This window comes from Prionailurus bengalensis, chromosome B3 (assembly GCF_016509475.1).
Source record: "Prionailurus bengalensis isolate Pbe53 chromosome B3, Fcat_Pben_1.1_paternal_pri, whole genome shotgun sequence".
NCBI classification, from domain to species: domain Eukaryota; kingdom Metazoa; phylum Chordata; class Mammalia; order Carnivora; family Felidae; genus Prionailurus; species Prionailurus bengalensis.
The window spans coordinates 69,570,400-69,591,123 of NC_057355.1; the positions used below are offsets into that span (position 1 = coordinate 69,570,400).

General features: G+C 45.2%; 1 protein-coding gene across 1 annotated transcript in view; it reads left to right on the forward strand.

Moving 5' to 3' along the window:
• RYR3 (ryanodine receptor 3) overlaps positions 1-20,724 on the forward strand; it is a 451,654-nt gene that overhangs the window by 392,729 nt on the left and 38,201 nt on the right. The window contains exons 70-81 of the mRNA XM_043554522.1: positions 2,571-2,585; positions 5,306-5,476; positions 6,456-6,515; positions 8,034-8,165; positions 9,162-9,274; positions 12,056-12,152; positions 13,733-13,839; positions 14,260-14,311; positions 15,295-15,351; positions 16,544-16,643; positions 16,795-16,874; positions 18,434-18,510. Of these exons, the coding sequence (XP_043410457.1) occupies positions 2,571-2,585; positions 5,306-5,476; positions 6,456-6,515; positions 8,034-8,165; positions 9,162-9,274; positions 12,056-12,152; positions 13,733-13,839; positions 14,260-14,311; positions 15,295-15,351; positions 16,544-16,643; positions 16,795-16,874; positions 18,434-18,510 (1,061 nt within the window). The remainder of the gene's footprint in view (positions 1-2,570; positions 2,586-5,305; positions 5,477-6,455; positions 6,516-8,033; positions 8,166-9,161; positions 9,275-12,055; positions 12,153-13,732; positions 13,840-14,259; positions 14,312-15,294; positions 15,352-16,543; positions 16,644-16,794; positions 16,875-18,433; positions 18,511-20,724) is intronic.

The following is a 20,724-nucleotide window of genomic DNA, read 5'->3' on the forward strand; positions in this document are numbered from 1 at the left end:
ATCCCAGATGAGCAGAAATGGCAAAGACATCTCAATGCTCCGGTGTTGAGTGGTTACTTAGAGTCCTTAGGTTTACACTTGGAAAGAGATGAGGTGACAGAGGATGACATTTCAAAACTAACCTACTAACAAACTAACTGGAAATTCTGTTCATTCATATTGCCGAATAAGGAAAAGGGCATGTTTGTCTTGTCAGAGGATGGTCATATTCAGAATCTGTGCATCTTTGATAAGGTTTGTTTGTAGGAGCAAACAGTTTCATTTAATTCCCCTTGACCTTGGATGCCAGTTTTTCCTGAGCTACGTTACAATGTGATGAATGTGAGGACAGGCCACAGGTGTTAAATAACATTTACCATGCTCCTTAGGGTGACAAATATGCCTGTTGATCTTGTTGCCTCAGTTGAGACACAAAGTATAGTAGTAAGTAGGACTAGAGACTGAAAGGAAGCTAAGTCCTACCCTTGGCCCAGCTGTTGACTAAAGGTATTGGCCTTGCATCGTCCACGTAACTCTTCTGGACCCCGGTTTACCAATCTATAGAATGGGCTTGAGTTTACTATCTGCCTCCTCCGAGCTCTACCAGGATGCTATGTTTACAAGTCAGCTTTAAACTGCATCTCTAGGATAGAGATAAATGCAGCACGTTCATTCAGATGGAGAGATACCATGCCTCCAATAAATAGCAACTCATAGGCATTTCTGGTATTCTTTGGACATAGAACTACATGTTGAGAGAATGAGGAGGAGGTATTCTTACTATGAGTTCAATCTCCATTGCCTTTTCCTCCCTGAAATTAGATGTTCTCTCTGCTACCTAATCTGAATGGTCACCTGTGCTTGCTTTTATCTCCACTCTTAACTGAATTCTGGTGTTGTATAAATGAACTTGGCCTCGGTGCATATGGCGGTTGTTGGCAGAGATCTGTGTATTCGAATGCTGCATGCCTACACACACTGCACATGCCATTGCAAATGGAAAGGAGGCAGAAACAAAATATACGGTGGGCCACACTATTTATACTTGATTCATTGAAGATTGGTTCAAAGATGTGTTCCTTTTCTGACAGCGAAAGCAGGTTGTTTTGGAGAGCTCATTGTATATTTTCTTTATATAACACCAGTTTGCAAATATGTGTTAAGCTAAATGTAACTAAGCTGAGCAAGTGTTTTTTGTTTTGTTTTGTTTTGTTTTTAAACTTGTTTTGTTTTCTGTAAAAATGGCAGCAGCTTCCTTGGAGGGGAATGGTAAGTTAGAACATGTTTAGCCCAAGAAATGTGGGTCTCTTGCCCAAGATTATGAGTAAAAAAGGGTTGGAAGGCAGGAAATATTAGAGTGCCTCATTGTTTAAAGCCTCTCCACCCATGAGTGTGATTTTGGTGTATTGAAAAAGGACAGAGAAGAGTTGTGAGCCCATCTTTGAGGTTTTCAAGGGTATTCAGACTTACCTTACTCCAGTCTCTCCTCCTTCCCTCCAGTGCCCACCTTGCTCACTTAGTCTCTGTTCCTCTTGCTCTTGTGCAGCTCCCGTTTTCTCCCCTTCTCCCTACCTGTCCCCCTTTCTATCTCTGTCCAGCTCTCTGTCTCCCCCTGGGGGTGGGGGACAGCTTCCCCTCCCTCTCTCACTCTTTTCTACCCTACCCACCTCCTCCCTCCTCCATCCTCCTCCCTCCTCTCATTGCCTTCCCTCCTTCGCTTTCTCTCTCTTGATTTCTCATTCTCAGACTGGCTTGCAGAAATTCACCTTTCCCCCTAATACCTAATGTTGGGTTGACTTGTCTTCATTTAACCTTTTAGTGGGGATAAGAACTTCACATGGTGCAGGCTTGCCTATTTTTATTTTATTTTTTTAAACGTTTTCCCTTTTTTTTAATGTTTGCTTCTTTTGAGAGAAAGAGTGTGTGTGTGCAAGCAGGAAAGGGGCAGAGAGCGAGCGAGGGGAGAGCGAATCCCAAGCAGGCTCTGACCTGAACTGAAATCAGGAGTCGGATGCTTAAGTAACTGAGCCACCCAGGTGCCCCTAGAGGACTTCTTGTTAGCAAACCTCCTTTTCATGGAAGCACACACATTGCCCCTTAGCCCAGTTCTTCCTTCTCTTTTCCCAACCACAGATCTGCTGAAGGTGATAATGTGGGTGGGTGGAAGGAAGAAAGAAAATGGGGTCTTTGGTTACATGACAGATTATCTACAGCCCACCCAGGTGAAAGGAGGGAGGAGGGGGAGGGGAAAGGCTCTAGATCTAAAAGGTTCGTGTGGGCGGCCAGACCAGAAGCCCACGTGGGTCTGAGTGGCACATGCTTAGGGAGGTTAATCTTCAAGGTGAACTTGACTTGGGGGTGTTTTGCTTGGTTTGGGTGTACGTCCTCTTGACCAAATTAACCTCCATACTAACCTGCTCACTTTTCATGCCATGCTCAGCTGGCTTCCAGAACTGTTGAGTTTCTGTTGTGTTGGCTGACAAATGGGGGCTAAGAAGCTATGACTAACATGTGCTACCTTATGCCTTGGACCCCTGCTTTTTACTGACTGACTCTTCTCCTTGTTTCTTTTCTTTTGTCTTCCCACACAGGCCATGCAAGTAAAGGTACAGGTCAAATGCATGACGTGTCTTTTCTGTCGTAGTATTAGAGGTGCCAGGCTCTGGCCACCCTCTGCACTGTGATCACCATGGGGGTGGTACAGAATGGATCTTCCCACCTGGAGGTCCCCCAGGCCTGCTCCAGGGAAGACACCTGCCCGTCAAAGAGTGAATGTAGGCCTACCCACCCTTGGAATGGGGAAGCCGGGGAAGCCAGCCAAGCCTCACCCTAACCGAGGTCTCCTTGCTATCTCTGCTCCCTTCCCCAGCTGCCCACTCTGCAGCCAGCACACTGACAGAGATAGGGATGCCGACAGGGCGTAGAGCCCAGGAGGCTCACTCCTCTGCTGTGCCATGCAGGGTCAGAGTCCTCTGTGCTGTCAGTGGCCCCAGGTTTTTCACACTGTATACCTCTGCCTCTTATGCAAGGCTCCCTTGACCCAAAGAGTTTTCCAATGACTCACCTTCAAGATTTGAAATCAGATAACCGTGTGTTTTTGCACAAAGTGTGCATATGCTGGAATAAACCCTGGGACAACTTTCCAGCGACCCATACAGATGAGAACCTGGAAATATTTCTCTCTGTTCATTAATGTGTGTCTGCTGCCATTGTCACAAGCTCCCTGCCCTAGGCTGTGTGACAGAGAAAAGGAGACGTGCAAGAGCTAGGTCACTAGCTCTTAGTTAGAGAAGGAAAATGGAGCCATGGCCAGGTCGACTTGGGTCTGGATGTTGACTCAGATGCTCACCTGCTGTGTGACCTTGGAAAAATCCTTTACCTTCCCTGAGCATCATGTTCTCACTTATATAACAGACTTGTCTGTGTATCAGTTATTGGGAAGATTAGAAATGTTTTATTTAAGTAGCAGACACATTGGAGTCACATCACACATGCAGCATTTATAACAAGAACACCATGAGATTGGCCAAATAAAATAGAGCGAGCAAGAAATTATTTGACTTGGGTATCAAATCCGCCTCGTTACATTTTGCATATTGATTGCATACTGCATGTTACTATTTACCTTTTACATTTATATGTACAGGGCACCTCATAGTACAGGACACAAAACCGGGTTCTGTCCTTTATGGATGATGTTCAAGGGTAATGTAGACCGTAAAGGAGTTTTGCCTTAGGCACGACCTTTAGAATTCTATGCCTGATGGTAGAACATGTGAGGAACCTAGCAAGCACTCAGTAAATGATAGAACTCTCCGTGGTCTTTGCGGGAGCCAGCTTTCACTTTCCACCATGTTCTGGAACACACGAAGCTGCCTTCTGTTAGGCTCCTTTCTTACCCACTGCTCATTATTTCTGACCACCCCCTCCCCCTGCTGTCCCAGGCCTGACCTGCTGTTTTGGAGCACCCAGCACAAGGTGCCCTGCAACCAGCAGAATTGTCTGGTGGTGTTTGGCCGGCCTCAGTTGTGCTGGCCAGGAGCTTCGCTGTGGTTGCTGTCATGTAACCACCTGAAGGTACAGTCACCACAGGCTGGGTGAAGGCCATCACATCCATTTTCAGAGTGTCCATTAATAATGACGATCCTCTTTCATACTTTAAAGGTAATTTAAAGTAATTGAAGAGATCAGTCCCAAGTCAGTGTTAATTCTCACCCTCCTCTTCTCTCAGAAAACCTGTGCCTCCTAAGATGAATTCTGCTCCAGCTCGGGGTCCCAAGTCTCACACTGCCAGTTCCGGGAGAGGCCCCTGGCCTCCCGCTGCTCCCAGAGCCCTGTGTCTATATGTCGTCATAAACGGCAGCACTGCCCCGATTCCTACGAACATTTCACAGGCACCTCATAAAGCCAAGCTTCACTGGGCTCCATGTGTCTTTCCCTCCACAGCCCCTGCTTCTGGCTCTCCGACATTCCCACACTTCCATTAAGCACCTGCCCAACTGACGCAAAGTCTAGCAAGTGAGGTAGCAGGTGGACAGTGTGCTCCTTCAGAGGCTGACCTCACAAAAATCCAGTCGCTGCAGGGCTTGTGTCCTTGAGTCTACCCATAAGGCCATGTGTCAGGGACACTGAGGGTTCTCAATTGAGAGCCTCCGTGCAGGGCCTTGAACTCTTCTGAAACCGACTACTCCGGTGGGTGGACTTCACTGGGTAGATTCAGTTTAAGCAAAAGAAGGGTGGACTCTCGCAGACTGGGGGAGTTCTATTCAGTGTTTCTCCGAGCTTTCCCCTGCCAGATCCCAAAGCAGCCCTGCTTTGGGACTTGTGTTTTCCGGTGAGAATTTGCACTGCCTCGGGGTAGAGGTTGAGCGGGATGCGGTGCTCCAAAACACTGGCTTCAGCCCTGGCAACAGAGCAGTTCAACGTAGAACGTCTTCCGTGTGTTTACTGATGCCCCAGCATCAGGATTCTCAGTTCTTTCCTGGAGTCATCTCATCAGTTATCAAATCATTCTTCTGGAAAGACACCAGTTTATCTGTTCGTTTGGGCCCGGAAATGAGTGAGCCAAGACTGCAGGTGTCTGTGGTTTGTGTCCACTTACATGGTTCTGTGAGCATGTGCACAGGGAGAGGGCACAGGACCAGTGCTGGTCCTTTATGGCCACCCGGTTGTGTTTCACACACTCCTCTCACTGTGCTTTGACATGTAGTGAGCTCCCCCCTCCCCCTGTATTGACAGGGCCACAAGGAGGTAGGCTGCCTCCAAGAGGAGGCCGTTCCTCTCAGAATCACTGAGCCCCTCTGTTTATTTCAACCTCATCTCCTAGTCTGGAGGACAGGACCAGGAACGGAAGAAGACCAAGCGGAGGGGAGACTTGTACTCCATCCAGACCTCTCTCATCGTGGCTGCACTCAAGAAAATGCTGCCCATTGGTTTGAATATGTGCACGCCAGGCGATCAGGAGCTAATCTCCCTTGCAAAGTCACGATACAGCTATGTAAGTCTCCCGTCTGCTCTGGCTGAGCATGGAATACTGGTGGTGGCAGCTGCTCAGAGCCTGAAGGGCTAGTTCTCCTTCCCAGGGTGACAGATGAACAGAAACCAAGGTGCACACGGGCGATACACTCTCACCTTTACTGGTTTGGGGGCGCCTGGGGGGCTTAGTGGGTTGCACATCTGACTCTTGATTCCAGCTCTTGTCATGATCCCAGGGTTGTGGGATTGAGCCCCACCTCAGGCTCTGTGCTGAGCATGGAGCCTGTTTAAGATCCTCGTGCTCTCTCCCTCCCTCCCTCCCTCCCCTCCACTTGCTCTCTCTGTCCCTAAAAATAAAAATAAAATAAAATAATAAATAAAAAAAAAACTGGTTTAGGGCGCCTGGGTGGCTCAGTCAGTTAAGCGTCCGACTTCGGCTCAGGTCATGATCTCACGGTCCGTGAGTTCGAGCCCCGCATCGGGCTCTGTGCTGACAGCTCAGAGCCTGGAGCCTGCTTCAGATTCTGTGTCTCCCTCTCTCTCTGACCCTCCCCCATTCATGCTCTGTCTCTCTCTGTCTCAAAAATAAATAAACATTAAAAAAAATTTAAAAAAAAACTGGTTTGAGAGGACATGCCCTTAGGACAAATCTATAATTTTTCTTCTTTTGTTCTTATAATAAACATTGCAGCTGGGCACCTGGGTGGCTCAGTCAGTTAAGCATCCTACTGTTGGCTTCCGCTTGGGTCGTGATCACATAGTTCGTGAGTTTGAGTGCTGTGTCGGGCTCCAAGCTGACAGTGCAGAGCCTGCTTGGGATTCTCTCTCCCTCTCTCTCTGCTGCTTCCCCTGCTCGCTCTTGTCTCTCTCTCTCAAAATAAATAAACTTAAAAAAAAAAGATCACAGCAAAACTGCCCATATGCCGCCCATACATCCCTGCACCTTACTTTACATTTCCATAGTGACCTCTAGGAATAAAGCTGAACGTCTCTTTCCACAGAGGGACACCGATGAAGAGGTGAAAGAACACGTGCGGAATAACTTGCACCTGCAGGAAAAGGTGATGTGGCAGGAAGACGGAACTCATGCAGGCTTCCCTCTGGCTGTAGGGGGCCCTCCTCCCATTTAGTTTACTCCTGTTCTCTCTAACGTGTTCTAAAAAAAAGTCTCCCAGTACTGATGTTTAAGTGGTAGGACTAGCTCTCTGCCTTTAGTTTTTGTTTTTGTTGGGGGGAGGGGCGGGGAGGGGGGGGTGTAGAGTTCGCCCTTCATTTTTGTTCTTTGCTATTACAAAGAGGATGCAAAGAGGCATTTAATGAAGCATGCCTTCCCACCTGCCATGTATAAACATCCAGCCATAGCAGGGGGGTTAGATCAGGTCTCAAAATTTACTGACTGTGAGGCTTCTTCAACAGTGAAATGGACATTGGGGAGGTGGGAGGTGGGGGAGTTTTAGCACAGCCTGATCTAGAGATTTGGAGTTGGTACAAACCGGGGGGAACCACTTGGATTTTAAAGGCTGTCTGAGATTTTTTTTTTCCAGGCCTGTGAATCTGAACAACTTTTTCCTCAGGTAGAATACGCCCTAAGATGCGGGATTAGGCTGACACAAAGAGCCACTTCTTTCTACCCCAAACATATGGGTGTAGTGGGGAAAATACACTACACAAAAAGGCAGTAAAAAGATATCCCAAGTGCCAGGATAAACAAGACACTGTAAATCACAGGAATTAGGAGAAGTTGATGCAGCTGGGAAAATTAATAGAGCTTTCTGAACCATATATGTATCTTGGACGCTGGGGTTGTTAATAACCTTCAACGAAGAAGAGTGTGGGACCTAATTACCCATGCTGTACACAAATGCAGAGCAAGAAACTTACACAAAATTAGCCTTAAACCTTACCTATAAATCTCCTATAGAGACAACCCTAAAACCACTTGGATACTCTCCACCTCTTAGAATACAGGCTAACATGCCAATAAATAAAACTCCACCTGAAGACAAGGTCATGTTTAAACAACAACAAAAAAAAACATGAAAAAATCCACCATCATTAGAGAGTCAGAAGATGTAACCAAGAGAAGAATTCAAGCTTAAGGAACTGTAGAAAGAAATTTAAAGATTAGTGTGGTTGATAAATATTTAAAGAGCAAAGGATAGCTATGGTAGCCATAAAGCAACACTTGCTCTTTCGTTTTTTTTAAGAGTGGATATGGGATTGACAAAAACCACATAGTGATTACAAAAGTTAAAAGCATTCATTAAAATTAAAAATCCAATTTATAGGTCAAAAAACAGGCTAGGCACAGCTGAAAAGAAAATTTATGAATTGGAAGGTTGATTTCAGGAAATTAGAATGCAGTACAGATAGAAAGGGATGGAAATAGGACAAGTTAAGAGATACAGGCTAGAATACGAAGTTTCTAAATAGCATCTACAATGTTCCAGTGAAGATGATAGAGAAAATGGGAAAGAAGCGATAACAGAAGAGTCTCAGGTGCTCTGAAACCATGTGAGGAGTCAAGGCTTTTTCAGTGCAAGAGGTGCTGCTCACCTCCTGTGTGCTTTAATTTGCAGTCAGATGACCCAGCAGTAAAGTGGCAGCTGAACCTCTACAAAGATGTTTTGAAGAGTGAAGAACCTTCCAATCCAGAAAAGACCGTAGAGCGCGTACAGAGAATTTCCGCAGCTGTCTTCCATCTGGAGCAGGTAAGGCACATCTGCCCTGAGGACTGAGGAAGCGAGACTGCCCTGGAGACTAGAAAGCTGTCCTCTACACTCAGCTGTTAGTTAAGTGTTCTCGGGGCACCTGGATGGCTCAGTCTAAGGGTAAGCATCTGACTTCAGGCCAGGTCATGATCCCACGCTTCATGGGTTCGAGCCCCGTGTTGGGCTCTGTGCTGACAGCTCGGAGCCTGGAGCCTGCTTCAGATTCTGTATCTTTTCTTCTCTCTCCCTGCCCCTCTCCTGCTTGCACTCTGTCTGTCTCCCAAAAATAAGTAAATAGTAAAAAAAAAAAAAAAAAATTTTTAACGTTCTCATAAGACCCAAAACCAGGAATGAGTATCATCCGAGCTCACCTCCAGATGTCATCTTGGTGCCTGGTGGTAGCAGATTCCTCAATGCTTTTCCCTCAGAGGTTTTCTTTCTTTATTTTCTTTCTTTCTTTCTTTTTTTTTTTTTTTTTTTTTACAAATTTTTGCCTTTAGATCAATGACCCCTTCAAATCCCCTACCCGTTTGTAAACCTTCTATTAGGCAATAAACATACAAAAACAGGTAGGAGAAGGCAGAAAACCTAAGACCTCCACAAACCGAATCATTTGCTCCTGAGGGGCGCTTTGGTGGCTCTGTTGGGTAAGCGTCCGACTTCAGCTCAGGTCTTGATCTCACGGTCCATGAGTTCAAGCCCCACGTCAGGCTGTATGCTGACAGCTCAGAGCCTGGAGCCTACTTTGGGTTCTGTGTCTCCCTCTCTCTCTGCCCCTCCCCCACTCGCATTCTGTCTCTCTCTCTCTCTCTCTCTCTCTCTCTCTCAAAAATAAATAAACAATAAAAAAATTGAATAATTTGCGGCTGGGTACCTTTGGCTGGCTGTGGTTGAGAAATCAGAACTCTCGCAGGGTTGCGAAGCCTTAGCTGCAGGTGACTCCCTCCTGCCACCCAGTTAGCCTGGTGTGCACCTACCCTTGTGATGTCTTCTCAGGTCGAACAGCCTTTGAGGTCCAAGAAGGCAGTCTGGCACAAACTGTTATCAAAGCAGCGGAAACGGGCAGTGGTGGCCTGTTTCAGGATGGCCCCTCTGTACAACTTGCCCAGGTAAGTATTCTGTCATTTTCTTCTGGCATGGGAGCCACTGATGGGAATTAAGGTTTCCTCCCTCAGCTGTGCTCCCTTGTGGCACGAACACCCATGATCCAAGTTTTCCAATGGAGTTTTCCATAAATGGCACCCTTACAGTCTGCATGTGGTATCATGGGCTATTAAGGCAGTCAAGGTAAGCAGAAAAACTGAAAACACATGTGATTCCCTAGTGTCCCATGCCTGCCTTAACTCCCCATTTTACACCTTAAAGTCAGCCCAGTTAGCATATGGGAGCTCTTAGTTTTACTGAGGTGGGATTCTTTGTGAGGATGTAAAGGAACCCTGGAAAAAGGAGGGTCTCTAAAATGCTTAACTCAGAATCCATCAACAGATCAAACAATGTATCTATACTGAGGTACTTGGATGGCCCCAAAATTACTTTGTTTCCTCATCAGCTACCGAAATGTAACTCGAGAATCCGTGCGCACAGTGTCATCACCCTCAAGATGAAGAAAGGGCACTGGCTAAAGATGTCGTAAGAGGCCAGTTAGGGGCATATTGCCTTATCTGTGTGGTCAGTCTATACTCTGCAGTCAAAAATATGTGAAGGGTTTTCTGAAATGTACTCCATCGACACAGGGCAGAGTATCAGTGCAGATTGGATAAACGTTGACCACTAACACTTGACTCGGTGTTACTGGCGATGTGGCGGTTCTCCCATCCTCAGACTGATTGCAGAGTCAACAAGGTCGGGCCTGTGACCAGTAAACAAAGCTGGTGATAGAATATCAGCCTCTGCTTCATCAGCTTGCAAATCAGTATGAACCATCCTCACCTGGTCAGGAAAAATAAACTGACTTGGAAAGGCATTTTCTGAATGTAAATAAATGTTCCCTTGGACTATGAGCTAACAGACGATTCCTAGGCTTGACACTTGCTTTCAGCAGACTGTGTTTCTTGGCCATCATTCATTCTGTGACCCTGTGTTGAGCCAATTGGCCTCCTGAGCTTTCCCATTGGGGTCTTTGAAGATAGTGAAGAATGATGACCTCTGAGGCACACACCTGGTCCTCCAGGACTCTTGAGAAAACAGACTAGTGTCTTTGGAAGTAGAATTCATCAATGAGAAGCCAAAATTTTAAGTAAAATAGTCGTGGGTATGAAGGCCACTAAAGTCCTGGCAAAAAAGTGAAATCCATAGCCCAGTAGAGAAAGCAAAAATGCACAGGATTTTTGTCTGTTTCCTAGAAGTGGTGAAGTATCCAAAGGCATCGGCTTTCCTCTGTGGTAGAGGCCCATGCCTCATGTGCTAAGTGGGTCTCCGGGAGGACTCTGTTCTCAGCACATGTCTCCAGGGCCAGCCAGGCAGAAATTAAATCTCACAAAACAAGCATTTTTTTTTTCCTAAATCCTTTGAAAATGTTAGTAGTGTCCTCTTATGTTTCGGTTGCTCCTTCAGCAACCCTCTCTACCCCTGTACAGGGAACAGTTAAGTCCAGGAATTCACTGTGTCTTTGATGAAATGTGGCCAGGCCCGCCTGTAACCCAGCTTTTTAGAGAGTTTGCCTTGGATTTCTCCCCAGCATGGAGGATTGTAGGTATATTTTATAACAACAATAATAAAAATGGAGAAGCTGGTGGTGGAGACCACTTCTTTCTCCACCTTGTCATGATCTAAACTGCATGGAGTCTTCCAGATGGAAGGGCTAAAGGGATTTATTTTATTATGTGAAAACTGTTTCTCTGATGTTAGTTTTTAAAAGACAACCTGTGTGCTTTTCTCCAGACACAAAATTAACAATTTCTTCCTGAGCACCTTTCAACGGGTTTGGCTGGAAAAGGTTAATGAAAAAACTCAGTATGACAGGCTTATACCCATTTTAATGGTAATGTAACCTGTGGAGAGACCCACTCACTTTCTGCACACTCCTCCTTTCTTGATTCATGATTTAACATTACCATAAAAACACAAATTTGTACAATTTTTAAGAAGACCTCTGATTGGTCAGAATTCGAAGAAAGACGGCAAGGGTTGTGTTCTTCCAGAAACCAAGGTCAGGTCTTAGATGACTCTGATGTTGACCTGCATCTTATTTTTTTACTCCTTCCCTCTCACCACTATCCTCACCTCTGGGAATCAGTTAACCACGATTCAGTGCCATATTCCCAGGGAGAGTAGGTGGCTCTTGACAGTTACTCAGTGTTCCAGGGCCGCCACTGGAGTCCATGCGGCATACAGAAGTGGTGCTCGAAGCATAGCACACCCAAGTCTTGCCTTCCTAACAAAAGCCGGAGCACCTTGGAGGTGTCGTTCCTTGGAGACACTGCAAAGGACCCACGCTTTGCTGCTTTCGATATATCTGCGGCTACACCACTCGCCATCGGCATTACTCAAATGGGATTACCTGGACAGGTTATTGGCCAAAAGGGATAACCACATTGCCATATTAAGCAGATACTTCAGGATTGTGTCTTGGCCTAATGAATCATTTCTCATTAGAGGAGAAATGTGATAAAGACCCCTCGGGACCAGAGTAGGAATTCAGTTACCACCAGCTCCCCCCACTAACCATGATTAGTTCATTCAGAAGGTGTTCCAGACATTCGGGAACTGGCATGTTAGAGGGTTCTGGTTTCTTTGAAATTAATGCTTCTGGTGTACTTCCGGCTGCCCTGACCAATCAGAAGGCAAGAATTGTACAAAAGTCTGTCCTGCTTACTAACCGTTAACCACCCAAACTAAAACAAGGTGTGCCATGGATCCCTCTTGACCTCACTCTCACCCCTTCCGCTCAGGCACCGCTCCATTAACCTCTTCCTCCATGGCTATCAGAGATTTTGGATAGAAACAGAGGAGTATTCCTTTGAAGAGAAACTAGTACAGGACTTGGCTGTAAGTACTGACTCAGCTGGAAGCAGATATGGGTGTGAATGAATTTGACTTTTGTATTCATGTGTGTGTGTTGTCACAGTTAAACATTCACAAAGAATCGGATGTATCCGTTGGGAAGGAACTAACTGTGTAAATTATCAGAGGAGGCCCTGCTAATGGTCGTAGGAGCCAGAGGATGAATTTCACTTGGAGGTGCTACTGTTACCATCCTCATCATCATTATTAACAACTAATATTTCTCGGGATGCACAGCCATGCGATGAAAAGTTCACGCTAAGTGAAGTTTTGAGCACCATTGGTTGCAGGAGGCCACCCCGTCCTAGCCGAGGCTCTGCATTTCTGGCCAGTAGCTCTGCTTTAGGGAAGGCACATCCAAATCCCCTTCCTGCATTTCACATTCCTGTATCTGGCCCTTCAGAAAACGTGTCATGCCCCGTCTCTAACAGACTTCATGCTCTAAAACTACTTAAAACGACATGCAAGGGGAAAAAAGCTGACTGCAGAAGCACCACAGAGCCTCGTCCTGGTTCAGACAAAAAATAAACCCTCCATTCCATTGACCAACCCGTGGTTCTTTTTTTCTCTTTCCCCTTACTTCCCCTGTTTATTTTTTCTCTCATCCCTTAGTCTCTCTGTTAATCTTGTTCTGTGTTTCTCATATCCAGTCTTTTGTTTCTCTTTCCCTGTCTCCCTTTGTTTCTTTTCCTTCTCCTCTCTTTTTTGCTTTTAATCCTTTCTCTCCCATTTTTCTCCCATTTGTCTTTATGCCCTTCATTCTTTTCCTCTACTCCCATCAGTAAGAATGATGGCTTTTAAGTTTTCCCAGCTTCTTGATGAGTGAACTTGACAGTGAGCCCTGCCCTTTCGGCCCTGCCCTTCGGAACCGTTCACGCAGCTTGTGTAGCTCTCACAATTTACTGAATATGGTATGCCCTGCGGGCTCTGCCGCTGCTAGAAACTCCCACCTCTTGCATCAGCTGCTATTTCCTTTTCCGTAAGAGGAGATTGAGAAGAGTTAAAGGGGAGAAACTGCCAGGCTTGGAGCTCCAGGATGACATCATTCAGGAAGAAGATTCTAGAATCAGCAGTGAAGTTAGGAGAGAAATGAATAGTTAGCAGACCCCAAATGGCCCCCGTGTTTTATAACTCCTGCCCCACCCCTATTTCCAGCCCACCTCTCCTGGAGAACTTTCAAGTGTTGACCGAGAGGTCCAGACTCTCGGGGAGCTGTCCAGAGCCTCCCTCCTGAACTCGGGTGCCCAGAGCTTGCATGAGACTTCTGCTCACTGGAGTCTGTAGCTCCTCCCCTGTGGTCAGGCTTTTGCTTTTCCTTTCATTTTGTTGGAATTGAGAATTGCAATGTTTCTTTGGCTGAAAAAATATATATATATATTTACGTCCCAAACCTTGCATCCTTAAGGGCTTCTCGTCCAGTGATAAACATACGACATAGTGGTTTCTCTCTGTGCTTTGATCTGACGCACTGTGTGCCTTGCGCTTTCCCTTCTCTTTGTTCGCATGTGGTTGTGTGGCTTGTGCTGAGGTCCATGCCTAACACCTGTCTGCATTGGTTTGTGTAGAAATGCCCCAAGGTGGAAGAGGAGGAGGAGGAGGAGACAGACAAGCACCCAGACCCACTTCATCAGATCATTCTCCATTTTAGCCGCAATGCTCTCACGGAGAGGAGGTCAGCACCAGCAGAGCGTCCTGCTTCTCAGAAGCACCAGGAGTGGCTGTACCAGCCCCACACCTCCATCCCACAGACAGCACTGCCTGGAAAGGGGTTGCCAGATTCAAACAGTTCTTCCTGGCTGCCCTATTGTTGGCCATCAGGAAACATCCGGGGAAACTACATAAGCCACAGTCCTCTCGTCATAACGTGAGACACTGAGGCTGAAGAGGAGCCTGCAACTGTAACCTTGATCCTTGAATTCCACCATCAGCCAATGCTGGTGCAGATTTTCAGAGCGGTTTCTAAGGATCCGGGTGGGGGAAGGGGTTTGTTCATTCACTCACTAGTACATAGAATTTAAGATTTCTGTGGCTCTTAGTCTTTTCTGCTGAGTCCAAAAAAGAGCCTGCTAAATATTTCCTCCATTCTTTCCAGCAAATTGGAAGACGACCCCTTGTACACCTCCTATTCCAGCATGATGGCCAAGGTACACCTGAGTTTTCTGCTCTCATCATCTCAGTCTTTCTCTTTTCCCTTTTGCCTCTTCAGACACGCGAAAACTGTCATTTTGAACAGCAGGGCATAGGACTCGGTCATGACATGGACTCCGGGCACTGCACAATTCATGTGCCATAGGGGTGACATTAGCAAACCATTCCACCATCCCCCTCAGGAAACTCAGAAGCGTTGCGGAAACAGTGGGTGCCAATGGCTCAGTTCACCCAGCAGTTCCAAGCCAGCTATATGGAGTTTAGGTGTATAGACTGTCTTTGCATTTTCAGTCAATGTTCAGAACATATCCAAAAGCTCAAACACATCTGTAGGTGAAGGAAGTTCAGTACATTTGGAAACAGGCTTTAGACACTGGAATGAGAGCCTGTGCTCTGGCAGAGGCAGAGTGACATTGTTCCTATGTCACGTAGAATGACCGTGGCCTCCGGAATGCTGAGTGGTAAGGGAATTGCTCCTTCTCAAATGTGAAACCTTCACATCAGGCAGAAAGAGGGATAAGTTGGGGTACAGGAGCACCTGTTCCTTTAGCTGCTGCACCACAGGGTCATGATGAGAAGGAGCACTTTGGGATTCACATCCTAGGTGTCTCCAGTCTTCTTGCCAAGCCCCGAGCTCTTGTTTGGAAGGGGACAGCTCCCTACACTCTTGCCTCCCTTTACAGCAGAACTTTATATGGTGGAAGAGTTCAGGTCTGTGGTTAAACCAGGTAGGTCCCTGCTGGCTCTGTGAGCTTGGTGTTCCCATTTCTCATTTCTGAACCCCTTGGTAGCTGCAAAGATGACATTTCGAGTAGAATGTTGCCCTGCAGTGGTCAAAATGTTCTTGGCTTACAAAGTGCTGAGGTCCTGAGGTGCGTGTGAATTACATCCTGTCCCTTGCCCTTGCACAGTAGAACAGTCTTGTTTATTAGGCTTATCTTTAACTTGTTTCCTCCTTTCCCTGTTCCACGGAATCCAGAGTTGTCAGAGTGGGGAGGACGAAGAAGAAGACGAAGACAAGGAAAAGACATTTGAAGTAAGTTTTTACTAAGATTGAAGACAGGGCCACCCTCCAAAGCCAAAAGCAACAATCAGACCTTCAGAGGTGGGTGCTGACATTAACCATGTGGCACGCCCACCACGTGTATCTGGTGACAAGCACACAGGTCTGCGTGCATGGAGCGCATGCGTTAGCCATGGTTCTGTTGTCTCTCTTCCAGCCTAAGGAAAAGTAGCAGGCACCCAGTCAGTCCACAACCCCCCCCCCCAACGGGTTTGGTCTTCTGGGAAATTTTGTACTCCTACTCAAATATGGTAACAACAGGAGCGAGAGAAGGACAAATTCAAACGTCTAAACATGAAAACTGAAACCAATGGAGACACTAGGGTGATTTTTGCACTACTATTCTATAAATGTAATTACTAGCAATTTTGATTTTGAGGCATGCAGGACTCAGAGTCTCCCAAGATAAAAAACCTTATTAGTTTACTGGTACCCTTTTTATAGACACAGTAGACAACAGTGAAAGTAACTATAATTATAGTTCTGGAAGGCCTTGACATTCTAGAATTCCATATTTGGTAAAGTCTCTGTTAATGGTGGCCTGAGCATTCTAAAAAAAATTTTTTTTAATGTTTATTTTTGAGACAGAGAGAGAGCATGAATGGAGGAGGGTCAGAGAGAGAGGGAGACACAGAATCTGAAACAGGCTCCGGGCTCTGAGTTGTCAGCACAGAGCCCGACACGGGGCTCGAACTCACAGGCTGTGAGATCATGACCCGAGCTGAAGTCGGATGCTCAACCGACTGAGCCACCTAGGCGCCCCGGCCTGAGCATTCTAGATAAATGGGTGTTCTCTACATTCAGGCAGATTTGCTTCACCTGAGCCCTCAGCAGTTTTCACTGTATGTTGGAACATTGAAAACAAACACATTTTCACCAGGGGTCACTTCCTATAATTATAGTATTACAGGGGAATGGGCTATGTTTCCTACCAGTGCAGAAAGTGGGAAATTCATCATCACCATAGGAGTGAATTGTGGATGGGCAGTTTTGGAAAGCTGAATAGTATCTGAAAACCAACCTCAGATGTCTCCTCTGTTCAAAATTACATGTGTTGCCTTCCTTAAGCAGATTCTCTCCCTCAGTGTACCTTACCATGGCAGATTGCCTGAGGATTAATAAATCTTCCCTTGCTTTGTTTTTTGTTGTTGCTTTTTCTTTCCAGGAGAAGGAAATGGAAAAGCAGAAAACCCTCTACCAACAAGCTCGACTGCATGAGCGTGGAGCTGCAGAGATGGTCCTCCAGATGATAAGTGCCAGCAAAGGTGATTCTGTGATTTGTGGATGGGCCCTGTAGCTACCACAGTGATAGCATCCTTTGACACGAAGTCATTATTAAAGAGTCCCAACAAAGCCCAGTAGATGTGATTTACCCTCTGTTTCCTTGGTAATTCAATCGAATCTTCACCATGGCAGGTGAGATGAGCCCCATGGTGGTTGAGACTCTGAAGCTGGGGATCGCCATTCTGAATGGGGGCAACGCTGGTGTACAACAGGTACTGGGGACTCACAGTTGGTAGTGCACACTTCCCAGGGTATTCCCAGTTGGCAGCTGTCACACTTCGGGCAAGAGGTGTTGACTCTGCTACAGCGGGAGCCACCCAGAATCACCTGTGCTGGTGTTTTGCCCTTAGTGGCCAATTATATCAGAGTAGCTGGGAACACAGATAAAACCAGAGCTAGGAGGCTACAGATAAATGTATGCTTGATAAAGAGGGTTTACCCATGGTTCAAAGAGAAAAACATTTAATTTTTTCATCATCAGATGATTTATTTCTTGTACAAACAGGCTCTGAAGGAAGTTCTCTAAGCCTTAGGTTTTTATTTTAATCATTTTAAGTATTAGCTGTCTTACCACGAGCAAGGAGCCCAGTCAGTTAAGTGGAGTTCATAAACCCCACACACCTGTTTGTCCGTTCATTCATTTGTTTATTTGTTCATTCAGTAACCGTATTGTGATTGCTGACAACACTAAGGTCAGCCTCTGCTCTGGGATGGAGGGTACGGCAGTGAATGAAGCAACTACAAACTCTTGCCACCACGCATTAAATGAGAACACACGGAAGCCTAATGGGGAGCTCCTGGCACATGGAACGCATTCAACAATCTGAGTTGAAGCTGGTCGCAGGAGACAGGAAGATTCTGGTGTCTCCAGGGCCCTCCAGGCTCTGCCTGAAATCATCTGTGTGCCCAGGAATGTGACATTTCAAAGACTCTTGGCATTCATGAGGGTTACATCACAGAGAGATGTAGCCTGTGAGAACTTCCAGATTTATAACTACCATTATTGTACATAATTTTTCCCAGCCTTTCATTCTTCCCAAACCAATTTGTCATGAAAGAACTTCCATTTTCTAAGACACACTTCACTTTCTCTTCTCTTCCATCACCACCCCATCAGTTGATTTTCTTTCTTCTTTTCTTTTCTTTTCTTTTCTTTTCTTTTCTTTTCTTTTCTTTTCTTTTCTCTTTTCTTTTTTCTTTTTTCTTTTCTTTTCTTTCTTTCTTTCTTTCCTTTCTTTCCTTTCTTTTTTTTTTTTTTTTACATTTTTATGATGTCAGACAAAGTTACTGCCTTCCCAGTAACAGAGAACAGAGGTAACAAAGTCTGATTGTAAAGACAGTGAACTCTCAACTGGGTTCATTACTGGCTAAGCTCCTTGCTCCAGGGTACTATACTGAGCACATGAGTTTTTCATATTCTATCTCAGCAACATTTAACTAGATCACAGTCCTGGTGCTTGTTCCCAAATGGGAGAGACTTTAAACAGTAAATCTGCGAATGCCCATGGTCTCCTATACTGCCCTAGCACAAATGCCAGTGGATCTTTATAAAATAAAATGTCCATCCAAAGAGATTCTTGTTCCATAACAAGAGGGTGGGGCTCAGGCACATGGAAAGGTTTGTGTGGTTCTAATGCTTACCCAAGATTACAAACCACCTGGATATGACTCTGTGTGACTGGGCTTGGCATTTCTCCATAACATTTGGGAGGGTCAGTATTTGTGGCATAATTTACATTGCTTTTCCTTTTAAAATGTGTCTCCCTTATAGAAAATGCTAGATTACCTAAAGGAGAAAAAGGATGCTGGATTCTTTCAAAGCCTTTCCGGCCTTATGCAGTCTTGCAGGTAAATATGGGAAAACCACCTATAGCGTTTTTTTTCTGTTCAGAAGAAAGAAGAATGGGGTGAGGAGGAGCACAAAATAGAATAGTTTGTCAAGGAATTGTTCAGGAAAGACCTACCTGCCTTAGAAAGCTAAAAGGATGGGGATTGTTCCTCCAGTCTGTAAGATTACGTTCAAAGAGCATACAGAAGGGAAAATGTAATCTCATTATGCACACACACACACCTCGTTTGGTTTTTTAGTTACCTTTACCTCCTTTTTTGGGGGTATGTTGTTTTTCTCAGAGCTGAGTGTTTCGCCTAAACATAAATCCTCCTAAAAGTCAATCCAGAAAAGAATGAAAAAGAGGAGGAATACCTCACTAGGACTCTAATGCTGTGTTTTCATTAGACCCATTGGGCACTTTGTTAATCTTCATCCTTAACAATTATTGGAGCCTGAGTAAGTATTGGGTGGGTACATATTTTGACAGATCCATTTCGACAGAGGGACATCCTAACCCAGGAATATTTTGCCATAGCCTAAAAACCAAAGCGTTAAACTTCGCACTTTTATTACCATATATGTAAGCGTCACTTCATGGCTGACCCCCTGAGGAATGAACAATGTGTAGCCAAAGGTCATAAGGTTACCATACTTGCTCATTTTGGAAACAAGCTAGCAATCTTTCCAAGAAAAGTGTCAGTTTATCCTCTAAGATTCATATGTATTGTGAATAGTCTACAACTCGTTGTGAAAGAAATCAAGGTTGGGACACCTGGGTGGCTCAGTTGATGAAGCGTCCAAGTCTTGGCTTAGGCTCAGGTCATGAACTTACAATTAGTGAGTTCAAGCCCCGCATCAGGCTCTGCATTGATGGTGTGGAGCCTGCTTGAAATTCTCCCTGTCCCTCTCCAACTCCCTCTCTTTCTCTCTCTCCCTCCCTCTCTCTCTCCCTCTCTGCCCCTCCCCAACTCGTGCTCTCAGGTGCTCTCAGAATAAATAGGTAAGCTTTAAAAAAAAAGAAAGAAGGGTGCCTAGGTGGCTCATTGGTTAAGCCTCCGACTTCAGCTCAGGTCATGATCTCATGGTTTGTAGGTTTGAGCCCCCCCACATCAGACTGTGCTGACAGCTCAGAGCCTGGAGCCTGCTTCGTATTCTGTGTCTCCCTCTCTCTCTGCCCCTTCCCTGTTGACTTTCTGTCTCTTTCTTTCTCTCTCCCTCTCTCAAAAGTTAAAAAACATTAAAATTTCTAAATAAAAAAAAGAAAGCAAAGTTATAATTATCTAGCTCATTTTCCTCTAATTAATATTCTTAAAAATAGAGCATTAGGCTTTGCACTTAAAAATTTGCGGGATGGACATTCTTTTGGTGGAGTTCATAATTTTGCTAATCTTCTTTGATGGAGTAAATATCGTACCCAGGGGTTGTAGGGAGCATATTTGAGCTGCGGTACAATCCCTTATACTGAGCTCCATTTTTCCCCCACCAATAACCAATCCATTTATTACCTCTCTCAGGAAAAGAAAATGTGATAGTGTCCGACCTGACCCACTCAGGGTAAAATAGTACATGTAGACTCAGAGATGGCAAAAATCAAGGCAGTCCAGTTCCATATTGCCCATGAAATTGTCAATTAAATTTCTGAGTGTTCTCTTAGTAGTCTGTAACACTTCCCATTACTAAATTCATTTATAATGATGGCTTGGAGAGACAAGTGACATACCTTTAGAAGCCAACTGAGTTCTCACAGAAGTTTTAGGATATTTTTATGCTTTTCTACTGATTGTAAAAATAATACGTATTTGTAAAATATTGAAGCAGAGAAGTTAAAACATTTGAAATGGGTGGCTTGGAACACTGTAAGGGTCAGAAATGTCTCCAGATTTTCTGCTGAATCAGAACTGCTGCTTTAAAGCAGCTATGTCCAAAAGCCCTGTTTCCCTTGACAGCAAAACCCAAAGAGAAGGATGGTTTTATGTTATTGAGAAGAGCCTGTTTACAGCAGGATGTGAGAAAAACCAACAATATGGCAGTAGGAATTTTCACTGTTTTCTCTTTAAAATGTATCTAAGTTGCAGAAGATCTGTGGCTCCCTAAAAGGGGGAAGAAATGCTGGATTTTTCCCTAACATCTTTCCAATCCAGCGGTCATTTCCTTTGCCCAGTGGTAAAAGGAAGGCAAAGTTTTGTGGACCCTTAAAGGACTCAGCCACAAGCTACCCTAACAGCTAGATT